Source organism: Acanthochromis polyacanthus, chromosome 21 (genome assembly GCF_021347895.1).
Source record: "Acanthochromis polyacanthus isolate Apoly-LR-REF ecotype Palm Island chromosome 21, KAUST_Apoly_ChrSc, whole genome shotgun sequence".
NCBI lineage: Eukaryota > Metazoa > Chordata > Actinopteri > Pomacentridae > Acanthochromis > Acanthochromis polyacanthus.
The window spans coordinates 8,297,806-8,318,474 of NC_067133.1; the positions used below are offsets into that span (position 1 = coordinate 8,297,806).

The window sequence follows — 20,669 nt, forward strand, 5'->3', positions numbered from 1 at the left end:
TGTTTACAGAAAATTTTCTTTGAAATTGCACATGATGTCCTTATTTACATTTATTACATTTTATTGGACTTTGTATTTCAGCCTATTCTTAAACAAATTTTGTTAAATTAAATATATCAGTTTCTTTATTAATATATATTACTTTGATTTTTTATAATGGGTGTTCTGATAATCATTAATTAAATCCTTAAGAGATTCTTAATTAATTCTTATTCTTAAGAAATCATAAAATCCAATGATTCTCAGTCAAGTTTTTAAGTATTCTAGCTGTTGCTTCGTTTTTTAACCAATATTTGTCCACAATTTAAAACATAAAGGACGCCGAATTGACTTCAAAACGTATATATTTTCTGTGTATTCATTACTGCACTTACAACTATTACTGAATAACTTTAAAACTGAAAAGATTTTAAAAATCTGCTGATTCTCAAGCGGGTTCTGAAGATTTCCGGGTTTGTGCAGCCATGTTTAAAGCGAACTGACGTTCAGCGTGCCACCTGATGACGCGTTTTTCGTCACTGATTAAAACCAAAACATCTGTTAGCTTCATCACATCAAAACTTGTAGCTAGTGGCAGGTAGGTAGCGTCGCTAGTTAGCCGTCGTATTTTATCACATTAAAACTGCTCATTTACATAAAGTATCATCTTTATACACTATTTAACCGCTTCACTGTTGAGGTGGTTATCAAACAGAAGCGCAGGTAGGTAAATATGATGGTGAAATATGTGGTTAGCTCACCGTTAGCTTACCGATGTGATGCTAATGTTAATGCACTTCATCATGTTAATTAGCGTTATAAGGGCTGACAGTAGGACTTTAAACGAGCTGCTACAAACCAAAAAATGTCAGAATTAAAATAATTAATGGTCGAAACAGCAGAGATGGAGACTGACAGGCGTTAGCTTCGTATTAGCAGTAATTCAGGGCAGCTGCAGCTCAAATATACATGAAATGTGGATTAAATCAGCCGGTCATTGGTCATATCTGTCATTTCTGACATATCTGTAGTGATTCATAAGAAAAAAACAATATGTAAAATAAAAAAAAACTGAAAAATATGATTTGTTTGTTACATTTAGAGTTCAATAAAAACTTTAACTGATATATGATGGAAATAAGGACGTGTCTGCTATATCTAGGACTGCATAGTGACTTATCGTGTATGTCCAGTGTGTCTATATATTCAAGGATATTTGATGTCAATGCATTTCTGCAATGAAACTTTGTTGGCACTTCCAAAACAAGAACAAAAAGAACATAGTATAACAAAACAACGAACAGCTGTACAAAAAGTATTTTAAAAAGTGTAGAATTAATCTAAATAAAAGTCCTAATACCACACTTACTACTGATACTAGATAAGAAAAAAATGCATCAATAAAATAGTATTAATAAAATTGAATAGGATAAGCTAGAACTCTCTCATTGCTTGTGTAATTAGTTTAAATGAATGAACTGATTAAAATAAAGCACAAAATAACTCAATGTCTAAAAATACCCCCTGTGTCCATATATTATTATATTGTTAGATTTATACTAGGTGCTTGATTTATTTATTTATTTTTATTAAGACTGAAGCTGATAAATGATTTTATAATAAATATATATTTTCAGGTAATACTCCCATCCTCAACGCTGAATAATAAATGAAAACAACTAAAAGGTAGAACAGCAAAAAGTCTGATTTAAGAAGCTGCACTCGTGGCTGTTTTTGCAACAATATAAACTGCTTTATTATTAAAATAGTGGTAAAATTGTCTGTTAATCAAATATTTGATTAAAATGTACATTCCCTCACTGCTACTTATATTTACTGTGGAGTTGTTCATTTTTAACCAAACAAAAATTTGCAACTTTTTTAATTTTGTGCACATAGAAGTGCATTAAACTCAGTATACATGTGCAACTGAAAACTTATCCTTTGTAAATTAAATTCTGTCAAACTAGCTGGAATATTGTAATGCCATTATATATTATTAATGTCACAAATTGTGCCACTAATGATCATTTTCTGTGTTGATGAATCTTTTGATTGATTGATCAGTTAGTTGTTTGTCAGATGTCAGAAAATTGTGAAAAATGTCATGTTTCCCAAACCCAGAATTCCTTGTTTTGTCCACATGCCAAAGATATAATCCATCTGTGCATCCATAATGTTTGGGATTCATTTAATAATTGACAATTAATCAATTAGTCGTTGCAGTTCTAGTGTATAATCTGTTTTTTCTGAGGCTTTTAAACAATGAAAGATTAAACAAGCTACCAGTCCTTCTTATCAGATTAATAAATGCAGAACATCAATATTCTGCTTTAAAGCTTTAAAACACAACAAGCACAATCCAATATCAAACATTTCGAGGTGTAAAATGTACTGTAAAAATGCTGTTTTAATGTTTTCTGTTCAGGATTTTGAACAAACAAAACTCCTTTTCTCTTTTTCGGGTGCTTTTCCATCAGTTTCCATCAGTTCTGCTGGAACTGAGCGTCAGAATTGGGAAACAAAGCAAGGAGGCGGCTGCTGCTGGCGGAGCAGCGAGCCTCGTGGACAAGATGTCGGAGAGTCCGGAGAAGAGCGCCTCAGTGTCGGCTCAGGAGCTGAAGGAACAAGGAAACCGGCTGTTTCTGAGTAAATACCTGGAGGCTGCAGCCTGCTACAGCAAGGCCATAGTAGGAACATGTTTAACTTCATTATGAATGAATATATGCTTTATTGATCTTAATAGGAAATTAATTAGTAAGAGCCGCATGTTAACATCGACAGAGAGCAGAGAAAGATGACAGAACTGACAGAGGTCCCAGAGCTGGTAGGCAGCTTGAGAGGATGAAGGTAGAAGTTTGGGATGGAGGAGGGTGGACCTGGTCTGTGCAGTCTGAGCATGTGCAGTAGGAGGAATGTAAAGAACAATGGCGACGATCACAGTGAGCTCCCGTGGCAGATCGTATGGTCTCAGACTAACTGCTAACAGTTCAATGTCCTGCTACAGATCTGTTGTTTGATGTAACGTGTGCAGAGTTAGATGCAGCATCAGTGTCTGGATGTATAGAAGTGTTTCTCCTGAAAATAGTTTTCTGTGCCGAATGACCCTTCACGACTCAAACCACAAAAGTGTCTTTCATTAATTTACAAAAATGGAAACATTCTGATGTCAAACATTTTTGAAAATGCCTGTAATGCCATAATATTGATATTTAAATTAGTCTTTCTTGTCTGCTCTCTCCTCTGTGGAAACACTGCCTGCAGTTCAGCTGAAAAGTCCCTGAAGTTTTTGTTTTTTAACGGGACTGTTGGTCACAGCTGACTCGGTACCGGCTTCTGGTTTACACTGAGGAGAGCAGGATTTTTAGTGTTTTGCCAGTTTTTAAAAGATGCATGTAGAATAATGTTATTTTGAGAAAATATCAAGATTTTGAGCTCAGATTTTGATCAATGCAAAGAAAAAATGCATCAGTAAAATAGGATTTAGAAATTAGAATAGGATAAAACTGAACTCTCATTTCCTATTCAAGTAGTTTAAATTGATGAACTATTTAAATCAAGAAGGAAATAAAGCACTAAAAGGACTCAATGTCTAATAATACCCTCTGGATCTGATATATTATTATATTGTTAGATTTAACAGTAGATGATTGATTTGTTTATTATTAAGACTGAAGCTGATGAATGGTTTTCATAATAAATGTAAATTTTCAGATAATTCTCCCATCCTCAATGCTGAATAATAACTGAAAATAACTAAAAAGTACAACAATACTTCATGAAAATGTGTTTTTATGATCTGATTTGTTGAGACAACAACGTGGTCTCATGCTACTGAAGATTTAGCTAAAAGAGAACAGAATTTCAAACCATGAATTGTTGCTGGTTGACACAGAAGAACTTGGAATTGTTGCCTCCCTGCAGTCAGTGTTTGTGTTTCGTTTCTGCAGAACCACAGTCCGTCCGTCCCGGCGTTCTACACCAACAGAGCTCTGTGCTACGTGAAGCTGCAGCAGCACGACAAAGCTCTGACCGACTGCAGAACGCTCTGGAGCTCGACAGCCAGTCGGTCAAAGCTCACTTCTTCATGGTCAGTGTCACCTGGAGATGGAAACTACGACAGAGGCCATCGGCAACCTGCAGAGAGGTACGAGGGGTTCTAGAGTTCAATAAAGGTTGTTCAAACCAGATGGAGGTGAACGTCAGTGCTGAAAGAGAGAGAAAGTCATCGGGCAACTTAAAGAGTCTTTTCTAATTGTCAGGATTCAACATTATCTCAGTCATAATTACAAAGCAACACTTTTAATGTGTAATTTTGAGTTATAAAATGCAAATAAAATGCTAAAATATCAAGACATAAAGGACAATAACTGGTGAGGTTAAATTCAAAATACAAAAAAAATAGAATAATAATACAGACAGAACAGGAAATAATTATAACAACTTATATAATCTGTTTTAATTAAAAAAAAAAAAATATTATATATATATAATACCAAAAAAAGCAGCGCAGGATAAAAAATTACATGTTAATATTAAGTATTTTATAAAATTAAAGTATACAATTATGTAATATGAAATATTAATAAAATAAATGTATTAATATATATTGATATTAAGTATAAATATATAAAGTTAAAAATTTGCTGAAAAGTCTGATAAAACTGGATTAAGGCATAAAATAAATGAGTAATAAAATAAAAAATACCTAAAGCAATAAAATATAAATGTAAAATATGAATAAAAAAGACAGAAGAGAATTAAAACTTGAAAGATCAGTTTATGAAATATAATTATTAGTTATTGAATGTCTAACACAAAAATACTAAAAGCACAACAACACAGCAACTTGTAAGTTTAATTCCTAAAATAATAATAAAAAACAATTATAAAAGCGAGACAGAAAACTGTTTAAAAAAAAAAAGTGGTGAAATAAAATATATCTGAAATGCTAAAGTAGCAAGACAACGGGGTCAAATCTTAAAGAAGAAAAAAATTTATATATAAATAACAGGATGGAAACAAGTAAAATCAATTCTAAATAACGATAAATAATAATTGTAAAATAATAGAGATGAAATATTTCCACTAAGAGCCAAACATGAACATCTGGTCTTCACACAATTTAAGAAGAATATTTTCATATGAAGTTTAGAACTGTTTCAAAGTAAAAGCAATCAGAAGACGTGTAGTTCCAGGCAAAAATTCCCAACATCAGCCAGCTGATAAAGAAGAAAATCTAGAATGCGTTTTGGTTTGTAAAACCAGTAGAAACAAATTAAACCGCCACCTTGTGTTCCTGACTGATAAAACAGGTGAAAAACTAACGCTTCCTTCCTGGTTTTCTCGCTGCAGCGTATAACTTGGCCAAAGAGCAGCGGCTGAACTTCGGCGACGACATTCCCAGCGCTCTGAGGATGGCCAAGAAGAAACGCTGGAACAACATGGAGGAGAGAAGAATCAACCAGGAGAGCGAGCTGCACGCCTACCTCACCAGACTGATCCTGGCCGAGAAGAAGAGGCAAAACACCCCAGATCAGCTGATTATTAAGACATAAAGTGTCACTGTCTGATAATAACAGGAAGACCTGGGAGCATCAGGATGTTTGATGATGATAGTTTTATGTCAACTGATGCCACAGCAGTCGTGTTTCTATAAAAACTGTGTCAGAAATTTAAATATTAAAACAAATAATACAAGACAATACTATATCGTATCATGTAATATAATATAATGTACTGTAATATAATTTAATATAGTACAACATATAAGAACACATTTTAATATTTAAAATAAAAAAGAGCAGGATAAAAACATATATTGTTGTATATACTAAATATAAAACAAGACAGAATAGGATAACGTGCAAGACCTAATTTTGAAATACAATAAAAAAAATATGTTAAAAAAATACTAAAAACAAGATGGAACAGGAAAAGAACTCTCATTTTAAATTTGAAATGTGTAAAATGCTAAAAAAAAAAAAAAAAAAAGCAAGGCAATGCAGAATAGACGCTTATAAGATCATTTTCTAAAATTAAAAAAGTATAAACAAAAACTCAAAACAAGACAACAGGATGAAAAATAAAAAATAATCTATTGAAAAGCAAAACCAAGCACGATCACAACTTGAAGAATAATTTCTAAATCATATGTAATAAAAGTTAGATAAACAGCTGTGACATAAAAATGGATGTAAAAATGTGTAAAAAAAATCAAATAGATATAAAATATAAAATGCAAAACAACAGGATTACAACTTGTCAGATTAAATTCTAAAACAGAAAATAATAAAAATACTAAAAACAAGATACAACAGGATAAGAATGATCAGATTTTCGAGTTAAAAAAAATACTAGAAAAGCAAGGCAGCAGAATAACAACTACAGTAATTCCTAAAACACAACAAAAGCAGTAGTTTAAAAATGAAAATGCGATTTCGGCTTGTTTGGAGTGAAGTCATCTGATTTTTTTTCCAGGTTGTATTTGTTTATTTGCTTTATTTTTTCACGTGTTTTTGAAGGATAAAACCAAGATATTTCCTATAAAAATGAACCTTTGTAAGAAACATTTTGTGTGCTTAGTTCCTTTTTAAGCTGAATTGTTGGTTTGTAAATTAAAGTGTGCGTTTTACTCCTCAGAGAGCTGGAGGGCTGCAGACAGAAACAAGAGGACAAATCAGACGACAGCCGAGTTCAACACAACCTCAATGAGATCCACACAAAACACGTCAGTTCTGACCTGGAAATTCTTCTCTTATGTTGATGATTCTGTCAGGAGTCGAACCATAAAAAAGCAACAAGTTTTATTCTGTTGCCTTAAAAACAGATTAGATTTAATGTGGTGCTGCAGCCAACGGAAATATGTTTATTCAAGTAGTTTCTGTGTTTCCCTCGTATAATATTCTACTTTTAACCATCAAATGTGATTATTGGTGATGTTTAAAGGTGTGTTTCTCCTCAGGATAAGTATCTGTCAGACATGGAGGAGCTTTTCTGTCAAGTCGATGAGAAGAGGAAGGTTAGTGTGATTGCCGTGGTAACAAACAACATCTATTGACACACGGAGACAAAGTTAGCTTTTATTTGACTCTGAAGATTTAATAAAAGGAATCCTGTGTTTGACAGAAGCGAGAGATTCCAGACTTCCTGTGTGGAAAGATCAGCTTCGAGCTGATGAGGGAACCCTGCATCACTCCCAGCGGAGTCACGTACGACCGGAAAGACATCGAAGAGCATCTGCAGGTAAAACCCGACCATAAATCAGCAACTAAGCCACTGGAGGGACGATCCAGACACGTTTACGGGGTTTTAAGGTTTAATAGCACAGTTTCAGGTTGCAGGGCTGTTAATTTTACATTTTAAATGGTGCAAAATTAAAATATTGAGCCAATGATGATGTTTGTTTAGCACCTTTCAAAAACGGTGTTACAGAGAGATTAACAATTAAACTAAAGTCCAATTAATATGGAAAGAAATTAAAATCAAGGACTGTGCTTCCACTGTGGTAGTCCTGGTTAGAAGAGACACAAAACGACCACAAAGAGACACAAAATGACAAAGAGACACACAGTGATAACAAAGACACACAATATGACAACAAAGAGACACACAGTGATAAAGACACACAATATGACAACAAAGAGACACAAAATGGCAAGAAAGAGACACAAATGATCACAAAGAGACACAAAATGATCACAGACACAAAATGACCACAGAGACACACAGTGATAACAAAGACACACAAAATGACAACAAAGAGACACTAAATGACCACAAAGAGACACAAAATGATAACAAAGAGACACAAAATGACCACTAAAGTGGCAAAAAAAAACTACCACAAATGGATACGAACAACCACAGAGAGATGCAAAACCACAACAAAACAACACAAAATGACTACAAAGAGATGCATAATGACCATAAAGAGACACAAACAACAACAAAGACACAAATGGCCAAGAAGACACAGAAAATACCTTTGTGCTTCACTGTCAGGACGATGCATCCACTGTGGTAATTCATTTATTCATTTTTAATTTGTGATATTGCACAGATATGTACTTACTACTTTTGCTGACTGTTTTTGTGTGTTAATTTCAACAGTTTTCCATTCTTTAATGGCAGAATTTAAATGTTTTGTGCATTTATACTTATCAAAACCAAACCAAGCATAAAATACTCTCAGCCCCTGCAGCTGGTTTTTCCTTTTATTGATTCATAGGCAGAGATTTGTTCTAGGTCAGTAACTTCTTTCAAACAGGAGCTTCCTCAGATCTTTTCCTCCAAACTCAGATGTTTGTTCTTCTTCCTGCAGAGAGTCGGACATTTTGACCCGGTGACTCGAACTCCGCTGACCCAGGACCAGCTGATTCCAAACCTGGCCATGAAGGAGGTCATCGATGCTTTATTTTGGAGAACGGCTGGGTGGAGGACTACTAGGACAAGTCAGTGTGTTCAGAGCTGAATGTTAACGAACTCGGTGTAGTTCAGGCTCCTTTAAAAGACACATTTTTCTTTAAATCCGTTTCAAGTCGGACTGATCAGATCTGAGACTTTTTAAAGTCGACACACTACAATGATGCTGAAAAGTAATCAAACATTGCACTGTAAATAAAAAGATAAATGTTGTGTTTGCTGGCAAACAGGAAGAGAAGACGTTTAATCAGCAGCAGGTGGAAGAACCGGTTTGTGTTTTATATATTGGTCGGTGAATTTAGCCTCTTCCCGATTTGTTTTCTGGTCAGATTTAGTGTTTTATCAGCGTCAGACAATAGTTCATCAACTGATATTTATCTCCTGTTGCTTGCAATATGGTGCACAGGTTTGCTGTTTTAAATGTGATATTTAGCTTTAAAGAGTTCAAGTCTGTTTTTTTTTTTGTAAAAGACTTTATAGAAGCTGAAAGGAGCAGATTTAGCAGAAAATACATTTTAGATTCGGGCTTTAAATCATGTGCTGCTGTCTGAAAATGTTCCGACTCAATAAAACTTCATGTTTTCTACATTTGAGCTTCAATGATTGTAAACTGTACGAAAACAGCCAAACATGAGACGCTTCAGTTCAGTTTTATCCATTTATTAACTTTATTTAGCAACGTGTTCATTAGATTCCTCCGTAAAAATTCATTAGAGGACATAAATATAAAACATTTCATGCATCTCACCAGTGAAATTTATTTTAATTAAATACAGGAATGTGGAAGAGAAAGTATCTTTAAAAATGAATTCATATTCATGCTCCATTCTTTTAATAAGAAGTCAGTTTAAAGATTTAATTGTTCTAATTTTCTGCCTTAAACAACTTTCAGGTCAGTTTTTACTAAATTGTGGGTTTAAAAAGTGATATTTTTGTAAAGTATGATAAAAATGACAATATTCATCAGCCAGAAACTGTAAAAACACAGAATTGTGGGATTTTCCAACAGTTTTTGAATGACAATTAAGTCAGAAAACTGGATGCAAAGTGGATTTTGTTTAACCCTCCTGTTGTCTTCATTTACAGGCACCAAAAAATATTGTTTCCTTGTCTGAAAAAAATCCAAAAATGCAGCTAAAATATTCCCCAAATTTCTGAGAAAATTGCAAAACCTTCAGGAAGAAAATTCCAATAATTCCTTAAGTTTTATTTTTAAAAAGTCTCCCAAATTTAGCAAGAAATTCTTGGAAATATTTTTAAATGAGTAAAAATCTTCCCCCAAAAAATCCTAAAATATTTATTATTTATCAGTAAAACTTCTAATATTTTCTTTAAGAACATTCACAGAAAAATCAATCAAAATCCAGCAAAATTCACTGGATTTTGGTAGATTTTTCTGAAAAATGTCCTTAAAGAAACTTTTTTAACATTTCTTTTTTCCACCAAAAAAATGTTCAAAAATTTCCCAAAAATGTTGAAAATGTGAACATCTGAAGTTTCACTGTGAAAATACATTTTTTCCCAACATTTTCAAACATTTAAAACGGGTCAATTTGACCCACAGGACGACACGAGGGTTAAACCCAGGGAGAAACATCCGATATTTGCACATTTCTACATTTTAAACACTCTTCAGCTGCAGTTATTGGACTTAGTGGAACACATTCTGGTCGTTGAGACTAAACCACTGTTTCCACCTAGAAAAGATCTTTATTTTCAGGTAGATCCGTTACTTCAAACACCTTTTGAATCCAGCCTCTAAAACAAAAGTTGTGCTCTTTAAAAACCATAAAATAACAATTAATGGAAGCTTGTTGACATTTAAATCTGCTTAAAAAAAAGAAGGAATTACACAAAATGATTAACAGAGTTGGTCACCGCTTTTTGTTTCCCCTGAAAATTAGTCTGTTTTCCTTCCGGTCAGCCTGCGACCGAAGAGAAACTGATTTTAAAAACGGAATTATTTAAAAAGTAGAGCTGAGTTCAGCCCAGGAAGGTGGAGATGAAAACGCTGGTGTCCAGGTTGAGGGTTGCGTGCCACCAACGGTCGGGGAAATACAGCACCTGGTGGAAAAAACAACAAAAACACTCCCGTTAAGACTGATTTTAGATTTTCTACTTACAAATGTATTTTATAGAAAGTTTAAGCTGACTGTGATTGGGTCTGTAAATGCACTCATTGTGGTCTGAGATCGTTAAAAAGAGCCGTTTCTGTTTCACTGTCAGGATGATGCGTTCACTGCCGTCGTCCTGCTCAGACTGACACCAAACAGGCGCGACTCCATCTGATGTGACGTGGCTTTTTATTCATAAATCCCTTTAAAATGCAAAGTGTGCATGAGTTTCTGGTGGTTGTTTTGTATGTCTTCATAGTAATTTTGTGGTCACTGTGTCTGTAGTCTGTTTTGAGTTTGTATGAGGTTGTTTTGTGTCTATGATGTCTTTTTTTGTGTGTCTTTGAGGTTGCTTTGCGTCTATGAGGGTGTTTTGTGTCTATGATGCCGTTTTGTGAGGCCAGAGTGTTGGAAAATGTTACAACAGCAAAGAAACACCCAGAAACTGCTTGTTTGTGTTCAGAGGGTTAAAAACATTCACCGTGGCGTTTATACAGTCTGTGATATCTTTGGAATATCTGCACGTGTTTAAACCTGACTGCTGGAGGTGTCGTTACCTCTCCAGGTCTGATGGTGCACTCTAGTGGAGCCTCTTCCTCCGGCAGGTTGGGGTAGGTTTCTGTGACCCAGGACAGGGTGGTTCTGTTGGGGTGGAAGTGAGGCTCTTTATCGGGCGGGTAGAGGAACCAGCGCTGTGGAGAACCACAAACGTTCAGTTTGTCAGAAACAGGAGAACTACAGGTGAACATGTGCTGATTTGGTGCTGTTCTAGTTGTGTTTGCTGTTGTTCTGCTGTGACTTTTTAAATGTCTCACTGCTGGTAGTTCAACTGTGTTTTTGTGTCTTTAAAAAAAAAGGTGATCAGAAACTCCACTCAGGCAAGTCTCCTGGTCGATGCTCATATTTATCTTGTTTTTTAACAAAACAAATGGATTTTTCACTGTGAAACAATGTGTTTATTGTAGTTATCTAATGTTATTCTTTAACATTAGACTTATTATTATAATAAGTCCTAAAGAGTTATCTAATGTTATTGTTTAATATCTGTTGGATTATGATGTGAAAGCATGACAAAATTAAGAAGATGCAAAATAAACATTAAATCATGAATATCTACTAATAAATTAAACATGAAATAAACATAAAAAAAACATAAAATCAAGACGAAAACATGCAAAAGCACAAGAAAAAGGCAAAATTACCATGAAAAGATGCAAAAATCAAAACTTTGACACAAAATCACCTCAGAAAGAAATAAAATCAGCAGCTGAAATGGCTTTATCTTCAGAAATCACGACTTAATTTTGAAAACATCTTACTTTTCGTCCGTAGACGACCTCTGAGTAACCAGGACCATGCCAGTGGAAGGGAACTCCTGTTCCTGCTCCTGAAGAGGAAAAACAAAGAAGAACGAGATGAATGAGTCCTAAGGAGGACATTTAAAGCAGTTAAATGGAATATTTGTTCCTCGGGTGTCTGTGACCTGCGATGCCGAAGCTAAAAGCTCCGCTGGTGTTTGGCAGAACGAACGGTGGAGACTCGTACTGGTCAAACAAACTCTTCCACTCGGTGAAGTTGTTGTCTCCGAAGAAATACAGAGTTTCTGTCGAACAAAGAGACGAACATAGAGACATTCAGAGTCACAAACGTCCAGAATCAAGTCTTCAGAACAAAGAAATCTGCTTTTGTTTGGAGCTGAAGTAAGAATACAATTTTTCTCACCGCTGCCGAGAGCATCTGCAGCCTGAGGCCTCAAAAGAACGTCAACATACCGCTGGAAGGAGACGTCCACTGAAACGCATCGATCAGTAAACACAGACTGTAATGCATCGATCAATAAACGCAGACTGAAACGCATCGATCAGTAAACACAGACTGTAATGCATCGATCAATAAACGCAGACTGAAACGCATCGATCAATAAACGCAGACTGAAACGCATCGATCAATAAACGCAGACTGAAACGCATCGATCAATAAACGCAGACTGAAACGCATCGATCAATAAACACAGACTGAAACGCATCGATCAATAAACACAGACTGAAACGCATCGATCAATAAACGCAGACTGAAACGCATCGATCAATAAACGCAGACTGAAACGCATCGATCAGTAAACGCAGACTGTAATGCATCGATCAATAAACGCAGACTGAAACGCATCGATCAATAAACGCAGACTGAAACGCATCGATCAATAAACGCAGACTGAAACGCATCGATCAGTAAGCACAGACTGAAACGCATCGATCAATAAACACACTGAAACGCATCGATCAATAAACGCAGACTGAAACGTATCGATCAATAAACGCAGACTGAAACGCATCGATCAGTAAGCACAGACTGAAACGCATCGATCAGTAAACACAGACTGTAATGCATCGATCAATAAACGCAGACTGAAACGCATCGATCAGTAAACACAGACTGTAAGGCATCGATCAATAAACGCAGACTGAAACGCATCGATCAATAAACGCAGACTGAAACGCATCGATCAATAAACACAGACTGAAACGCATCGATCAGTAAGCACAGACTGAAACGCATCGATCAATAAACACACTGAAACGCATCGATCAATAAACACAGACTGAAACGCATCGATCAATAAACGCAGACTGAAACGTATCGATCAATAAACGCAGACTGAAACGCATCGATCAGTAAGCACAGACTGAAACGCATCGATCAATAAACGCAGACTGAAACGCATCGATCAATAAACGCAGACTGAAACGCATCGATCAATAAACGCAGACTGAAACGCATCGATCAATAAACACAGACTGAAACGCATCGATCAATAAACGCAGACTGAAACGCATCGATCAATAAACACGGACTGAAACGCATCGATCAGTAAACGCGGACTGAAACGCATCGATCAATAAACACAGACTGAAACGCATCGATCAATAAACACAGACTGAAACGCATCGATCAATAAACACAGACTGAAACGCATCGATCAATAAACACAGACTGAAACGCATCGATCAGTAAACACAGACTGAAACGCATCGATCAATAAACACAGACTGAAACGCATCGATCAATAAACACAGACTGAAACGCATCGATCAATAAACACAGACTGAAACGCATCGATCAGTAAACACAGACTGAAACGCATCGATCAATAAACACAGACTGAAACGCATCGATCAGTAAACACAGACTGAAACGCATCGATCAGTAAACAGACTGAAACGCATCGATCAGTAAACACAGACTGAAACGCATCGATCAGTAAACACAGACTGAAACGCATCGATCAATAAACACAGACTGAAACGCATCGATCAATAAACACAGACTGAAACGCATCGATCAATAAACGCAGACTGAAACGCATCGATCAGTAAACACAGACTGAAACGCATCGATCAGTAAACACAGACTGAAACGTATCGATCAATAAACGCAGACTGAAACGCATCGATCAATAAACGCAGACTGAAACGCATCGATCAATAAACGCAGACTGAAACGCATCGATCAATAAACACAGACTGAAACGCATCGATCAGTAAACACAGACTGAAACGCATCGATCAATAAACGCAGACTGAAAAGCATCGATCAGTAAACACAGACTGAAACGCATCGATCAATAAACACAGACTGAAACGCATCGATCAGTAAACACAGACTGAAACGCATCGATCAGTAAACACGGACTGAAACGCATCGATCAGTAAACGCGGACTGAAACGCATCGATCAGTAAACGCGGACTGAAACGCATCGATCAATAAACGCAGACTGAAACGCATCGATCAGTAAGCACAGACTGAAACGCATCGATCAATAAACACAGACTGAAACGCATCGATCAGTAAGCACAGACTGAAACGCATCGATCAATAAACAGACTGAAACGCATCGATCAATAAACACAGACTGAAACGTATCGATCAATAAACGCGGACTGAAACGCATCGATCAGTAAACACAGACTGAAACGCATCGATCAATAAACGCGGACTGAAACGCATCGATCAATAAACGCGGACTGAAACGTATCGATCAATAAACGCAGACTGAAACGCATCGATCAGTAAGCACAGACTGAAACGCATCGATCAATAAACACAGACTGAAACGCATCGATCAATAAACACAGACTGAAACGTATCGATCAATAAACGCGGACTGAAACGTATCGTTCAATAAACGCAGACTGAAACGCATCGATCAGTAAGCACAGACTGAAACGCATCGATCAATAAACACAGACTGAAACGCATCGATCAATAAACACAGACTGAAACGCATCGATCAATAAACACAGACTGAAACGCATCGATCAGTAAACACAGACTGAAACGCATCGATCAGTAAACACAGACTGAAACGCATCGATCAGTAAACACAGACTGAAACGCATCGATCAATAAACACAGACTGAAACGCATCGATCAGTAAACACGGACTGAAACGCATCGATCAGTAAACACAGACTGAAACGCATCGATCAGTAAACGCGGACTGAAACGCATCGATCAGTAAACACAGACTGAAACGCATCGATCAGTAAACAGACTGAAACGCATCGATCAGTAAACACAGACTGAAACGCATCGATCAGTAAACACGGACTGAAACGCATCGATCAGTAAACGCAGACTGAAACGCATCGATCAGTAAACGCGGACTGAAACGCATCGATCAGTAAACGCGGACTGAAACGCATCGATCAATAAACGCAGACTGAAACGCATCGATCAGTAAACACAGACTGAAACGCATCGATCAATAAACACAGACTGAAACGCATCGATCAATAAACAGACTGAAACGTATCGATCAATAAACACAGACTGAAACGCATCGATCAGTAAACACAGACTGAAACGCATCGATCAGTAAACACAGACTGAAACGCATCGATCAATAAACACAGACTGAAACGCATCGATCAGTAAACACAGACTGAAACGCATCGATCAGTAAACACAGACTGAAACGCATCGATCAATAAACACAGACTGAAACGCATCGATCAGTAAACGCGGACTGAAACGCATCGATCAGTAAACACGGACTGAAACGCATCGATCAGTAAACAGACTGAAACGCATCGATCAGTAAACACAGACTGAAACGCATCGATCAGTAAACAGACTGAAACGCATCGATCAGTAAACACAGACTGAAACGCATCGATCAGTAAACACAGACTGAAACGCATCGATCAGTAAACACAGACTGAAACGCATCGATCAATAAACAGACTGAAACGTATCGATCAATAAACACAGACTGAAACGCATCGATCAGTAAACACAGACTGAAACGCATCGATCAGTAAACACAGACTGAAACGCATCGATCAATAAACACAGACTGAAACGCATCGATCAATAAACAGACTGAAACGTATCGATCAATAAACACAGACTGAAACGCATCGATCAGTAAACACAGACTGAAACGCATCGATCAATAAACACAGACTGAAACGCATCGATCAGTAAACACAGACTGAAACGCATCGATCAGTAAACAGACTGAAACGCATCGATCAGTAAACACAGACTGAAACGCATCGATCAGTAAACACAGACTGAAACGCATCGATCAATAAACACAGACTGAAACGCATCGATCAGTAAACGCGGACTGAAACGCATCGATCAGTAAACACAGACTGAAACGCATCGATCAGTAAACAGACTGAAACGCATCGATCAGTAAACACAGACTGAAACGCATCGATCAGTAAACAGACTGAAACGCATCGATCAGTAAACACAGACTGAAACGCATCGATCAGTAAACACAGACTGAAACGCATCGATCAGTAAACGCGGACTGAAACGCATCGATCAGTAAACGCGGACTGAAACGCATCGATCAATAAACGCAGACTGAAACGCATCGATCAGTAAACACAGACTGAAACGCATCGATCAATAAACACAGACTGAAACGCATCGATCAATAAACAGACTGAAACGTATCGATCAATAAACACAGACTGAAACGCATCGATCAATAAACACAGACTGAAACGCATCGATCAGTAAACACAGACTGAAACGCATCGATCAATAAACACAGACTGAAACGCATCGATCAATAAACACAGACTGAAACGCATCGATCAATAAACACAGACTGAAACGCATCGATCAGTAAACACAGACTGAAACGCATCGATCAGTAAACACAGACTGAAACGCATCGATCAATAAACACAGACTGAAACGTATCGATCAATAAACACAGACTGAAACGCATCGATCAGTAAACACAGACTGAAACGCATCGATCAGTAAACACAGACTGAAACGCATCGATCAGTAAACACAGACTGAAACGCATCGATCAGTAAACACAGACTGAAACGCATCGATCAATAAACACAGACTGAAACGCATCAATCAGTAAACACAGACTGAAACGCATCGATCAGAGTTAAGACCAATAAATACAAATCAATCACAGATCAATACCTTTCCTGTAGGAGAAAGTGTTCGCTGTGCTCAGTTTGACCGTCCGAGAGCCAAACTCCTCCAACAAAGACGACTTGGAGCAAAGCAGCCGGAATTTCTGTGTAAATAAATAATTATCTTTAAAAAATCTATATTTAAAAGGAAGGAAAAGCAATAAATACAATTAAATAAATGTATTAAAAATTAAATCAATACAATTACGTTAAAAATATATATTAAGACAGAGCTACACAAGAGAGTGGCAGAGAGAGCAAGAAAACAAATAAATAAAAATCTATCAATAAAAATAAAACAAAAAACAATTGAGTGAATTAATACAAGTCTAAATTGGTTAAAAATGAGGATATGATACATAAATAAAATTTAATTAAATGTGTTTTAAATGAAACAATAAGATTAGCAACAAAAAATAAAAAATAAAAACAGGATGCACCTAATACACATTTTAATTTAGAATAATGCATTGAAAAGGAAATTAATGTGTTTAAAAAACACAATAAACACTATTTAAAACAAACAAACTGAAGGCCACAGACAGAGCAGGGAACTTAAGAAAAGTATCCGTCAATAAAAAAAATGCAAATAAAATCATGAAAAATACCAAAAAATATCTAAATTGTCAATAGAAAAAATATCAATAAAAAATAAAGTTGTGCAAAATACGAAAATATAGACAAAACTTTTAACTATCAATAAAAAATACTACAATAAAAATACTAAAATATATAAATTCAATTGTCAATAGAAAAAAATCAATAAAATATAAAAAAAATATAATTATCACAAATAATTAAAAATATAAATTATCAATACATTTTTTTTGCTGTTAAGATAAATAAATAAAAACACACACACCAAAAACACATATTAGGGAAGTCTCAATAAACAAGATTAATAAATTAATTAATTAATTTAAAAAAATGTTGTGTTTTTCCAATAAAAACGACTGTAAGTAAATAGTTTAAAAAATGGAGTTGAGACCCTGTATTATTTATTTATTGTGTTTTTACCAGAGAAATTTACATAATAGGAATTTCTACCCAACAAAAATGTAATTCCTAATAAGACTGAGGAATAAAGTGAAGAAAGTTTATTTACTTTCTGTTTTGATTAAAGTTTTATTCCATCCTGTTAAACTGAGCTGTAAGTCAAATGATGTTTAATTATTTACAGAAATCTGAAGCTTTTACAATCAAACTGTAAAGTGTTTGACCTTTTCTTCAATCATTTATCATTTATTGATGAACTTCCAGTTAAAACTCACCGTGTTGTCAGTGAATCCTCGGAGGACGACGGGCCGACTGTAAGCGTATCTGAAGACAAATTAATCCGTTTATTATCAACGTGCAGCTTTTAGTTCCAACATTAAAGTCATGGTTTAATATTTACGCTGGATAGGCTTCAATCATTTTTTTTTTCTCATTTTAAAGTCTGGAAGCACAAACTAATCACACTTCATGGGGCGAACATTTTGCAGATCTTGAGCCTCTCTGTGATGTTTACCTTTGGATGAACTCCTGATATGAGATCTGTGATCTGTCCAACACGTCGATGTTACAAACTCCTTCATCCTGTAAGCTGAAGTCTGACGACCTGAACACAGCACACAGACGGTGAAAACACTCGTCACATATATAGCTTCATATACTGCACATTCACGCTTCTCCACTTAAAAACTTCTCAGTCAGGAGTCGAAACGTTGCTTAAAAGTTTCAGGATTTCAGCAAATTCACTCAGAATTAATTAAGTTGGAAATTCATGCAGCACATTTAGTTTGATCTCTAATGAGTAATTCAATAATTTTACATAAATGTGTTTTTAGAAAATAACATTTTACAAAAGTTTCCATTATATCCATCATCACTTTGTTCATGTTTCTAGTGAAATTTATGGTAATATTTTTGTGGAGAATTCAAATTTAGGTTTTAGAGTAGCAACATTGTCGTTACTGATGTGGAGAGGCAGATTCACATTAGCTAAAAGTTACACAAAACCATCTATTATTTTTGTCATGGAAGGAGTCAGGAACAACTGGGATAAGGAGACAAATCAACTGAAAAAAGACTCAAATCAGCGAGAAAAAGACTCGAATCAGCTACAAAGAGATTCAAATCAGCTACAGAGACTCAAATCAGGTATAAAAAAAACTCAAATCAGCTGCAAAGACTCGAATCAGTGATAAAAAGAACCAAATCAGCTACAAAGATACTAGAATCAGCTACAAAGAGACTTAAACGGCTGCAAAGAGACGCAAATCGGCTACAAAGAGACTGAAATCAGCTGCAAAGACACTAGAATCAGTGATAAAAAGACTGAAATCCGCTGCAAAAAGACTCAAATCAGTTAAAAAAAGAATCTAAACAGCTACAAAGGGATAAAAATCAGCAGCAGAGACTCAAATCGGCAATAAAAATACTCGAATCGGCTCCAAAGAGACTTTCAGAGGACATTCATTGAACCCAGACTGCAGACTTTAATACTGTAATGAGCTGATAATAACGTGTTGGTTCGGAGCTGCAGCAGCTGTGAACTCACCATCCTCCTTCTCCGTCCTCCGGATCCGCCTTCAGTCCGCAGAGAAAACACAAAAACACAACCTGGGCGGCTTTAAGTTCCATCCAGAAACGTGTCGGCGGTAAACTTTCACTCTGACCAACAGTAAATAATCTAAAAATCCACAGGAAACACTTCAATAATTCACATTCTCGCCGAGCCTGAAGCGGCTTCTCACTTCCTGCTCCTCGACCAATGAGAAAGCGGCACACGCTTGTGACCGTTGCTGCGTTCAAGGTACCTCGGAACTATCGTTTTCAGACGATTTCTGACGTCGTTCAAGTACAAAAACGAATCTCTGCTTTCAAACGGCGAAAAGTACTTTTATTTATAAAAAAAAAAAATTAAGCTAAACAAAAAAAGAGAAAAGAATAAATGTTCTTGGAGCAACTTCCACAGCAATTACTTCAGTTTTTACTATAAATCCCGTATTTTATGTTTTATGTTTTGCACACAGGGTAATGATCCACAGGACATGAAATGATCACAGACGCTACATGTGGTCCTGTCAAACACAACCAATAAGACATGGTACATTTTTTTTACACTTTTTTTTTCTTTTAGACCTCTGGTTTTGGTTTGGTTTAGACCACTTTTGAACTTGGTTAGTCTTTGGTTTTAGATTATTTGATAGTTCCATAGTTAGTTTGGGACTTTGACAGATACTCTTTAGTTTGGACTGCTTTTCGACCTTGGTTTTGGAAGGAGTTTACATCGCTTTTGACTTGTTTCAAATTGCTTTTGATCTGTTTTTTTTTTACCCTGATTTTAGACAGGGTTTATGCCAGTTTGGCACTGGTTATATATTGACTTCGACCTTGATCTTAGACCTGGTTTTAGACTTTTTAGAACTTGGTCTTTGGTGTGGTTTAGACCAGTTTTGAACTTGGTTTAACCTTGTTTTAAATTGTTCTTGGACTCAGATTGGAGCTTAGTTTTGGTCTTTTTAAAGATCAGTTTTGGAGTTGGTTTAGACAGGTGTTGGACTTATTTTAGATTTAGTTTTAGACTGATTTGAACTTGGTTTTGGAAAAGGTTTAAACCGAGTTTAAAATTGTTTTGGGACTTTGTTTTATAACGGCTTCTGTTTTGGAGTGATTTTGGCTTTGATTTTCAGCTGGTTTTAGACT

General features: G+C 36.0%; 1 protein-coding gene and 1 pseudogene across 1 annotated transcript; one reads left to right on the top strand and one right to left on the bottom strand.

Moving 5' to 3' along the window:
• The first annotated feature begins 583 nt into the window (after positions 1-583).
• LOC110955103 (E3 ubiquitin-protein ligase CHIP-like) lies at positions 584-8,991 on the top strand (annotated as a pseudogene).
• Positions 8,992-9,047: 56 nt separating this feature from the next.
• Positions 9,048-19,744, bottom strand: jmjd8 (jumonji domain containing 8). The gene is made up of 9 exons (XM_022199960.2): positions 19,522-19,744; positions 18,490-18,579; positions 18,251-18,299; positions 16,987-17,083; positions 12,240-12,308; positions 12,001-12,120; positions 11,837-11,904; positions 11,075-11,209; positions 9,048-10,467 (listed from the first exon to the last, which is right to left on the bottom strand). The coding sequence occupies exons 1-9, from the start codon at positions 19,602-19,604 to the stop codon at positions 10,387-10,389; spliced, it is 792 nt and encodes a 263-aa protein (XP_022055652.1). The 5' UTR covers positions 19,605-19,744; the 3' UTR covers positions 9,048-10,386.
• Positions 19,745-20,669: the final 925 nt, after the last annotated feature.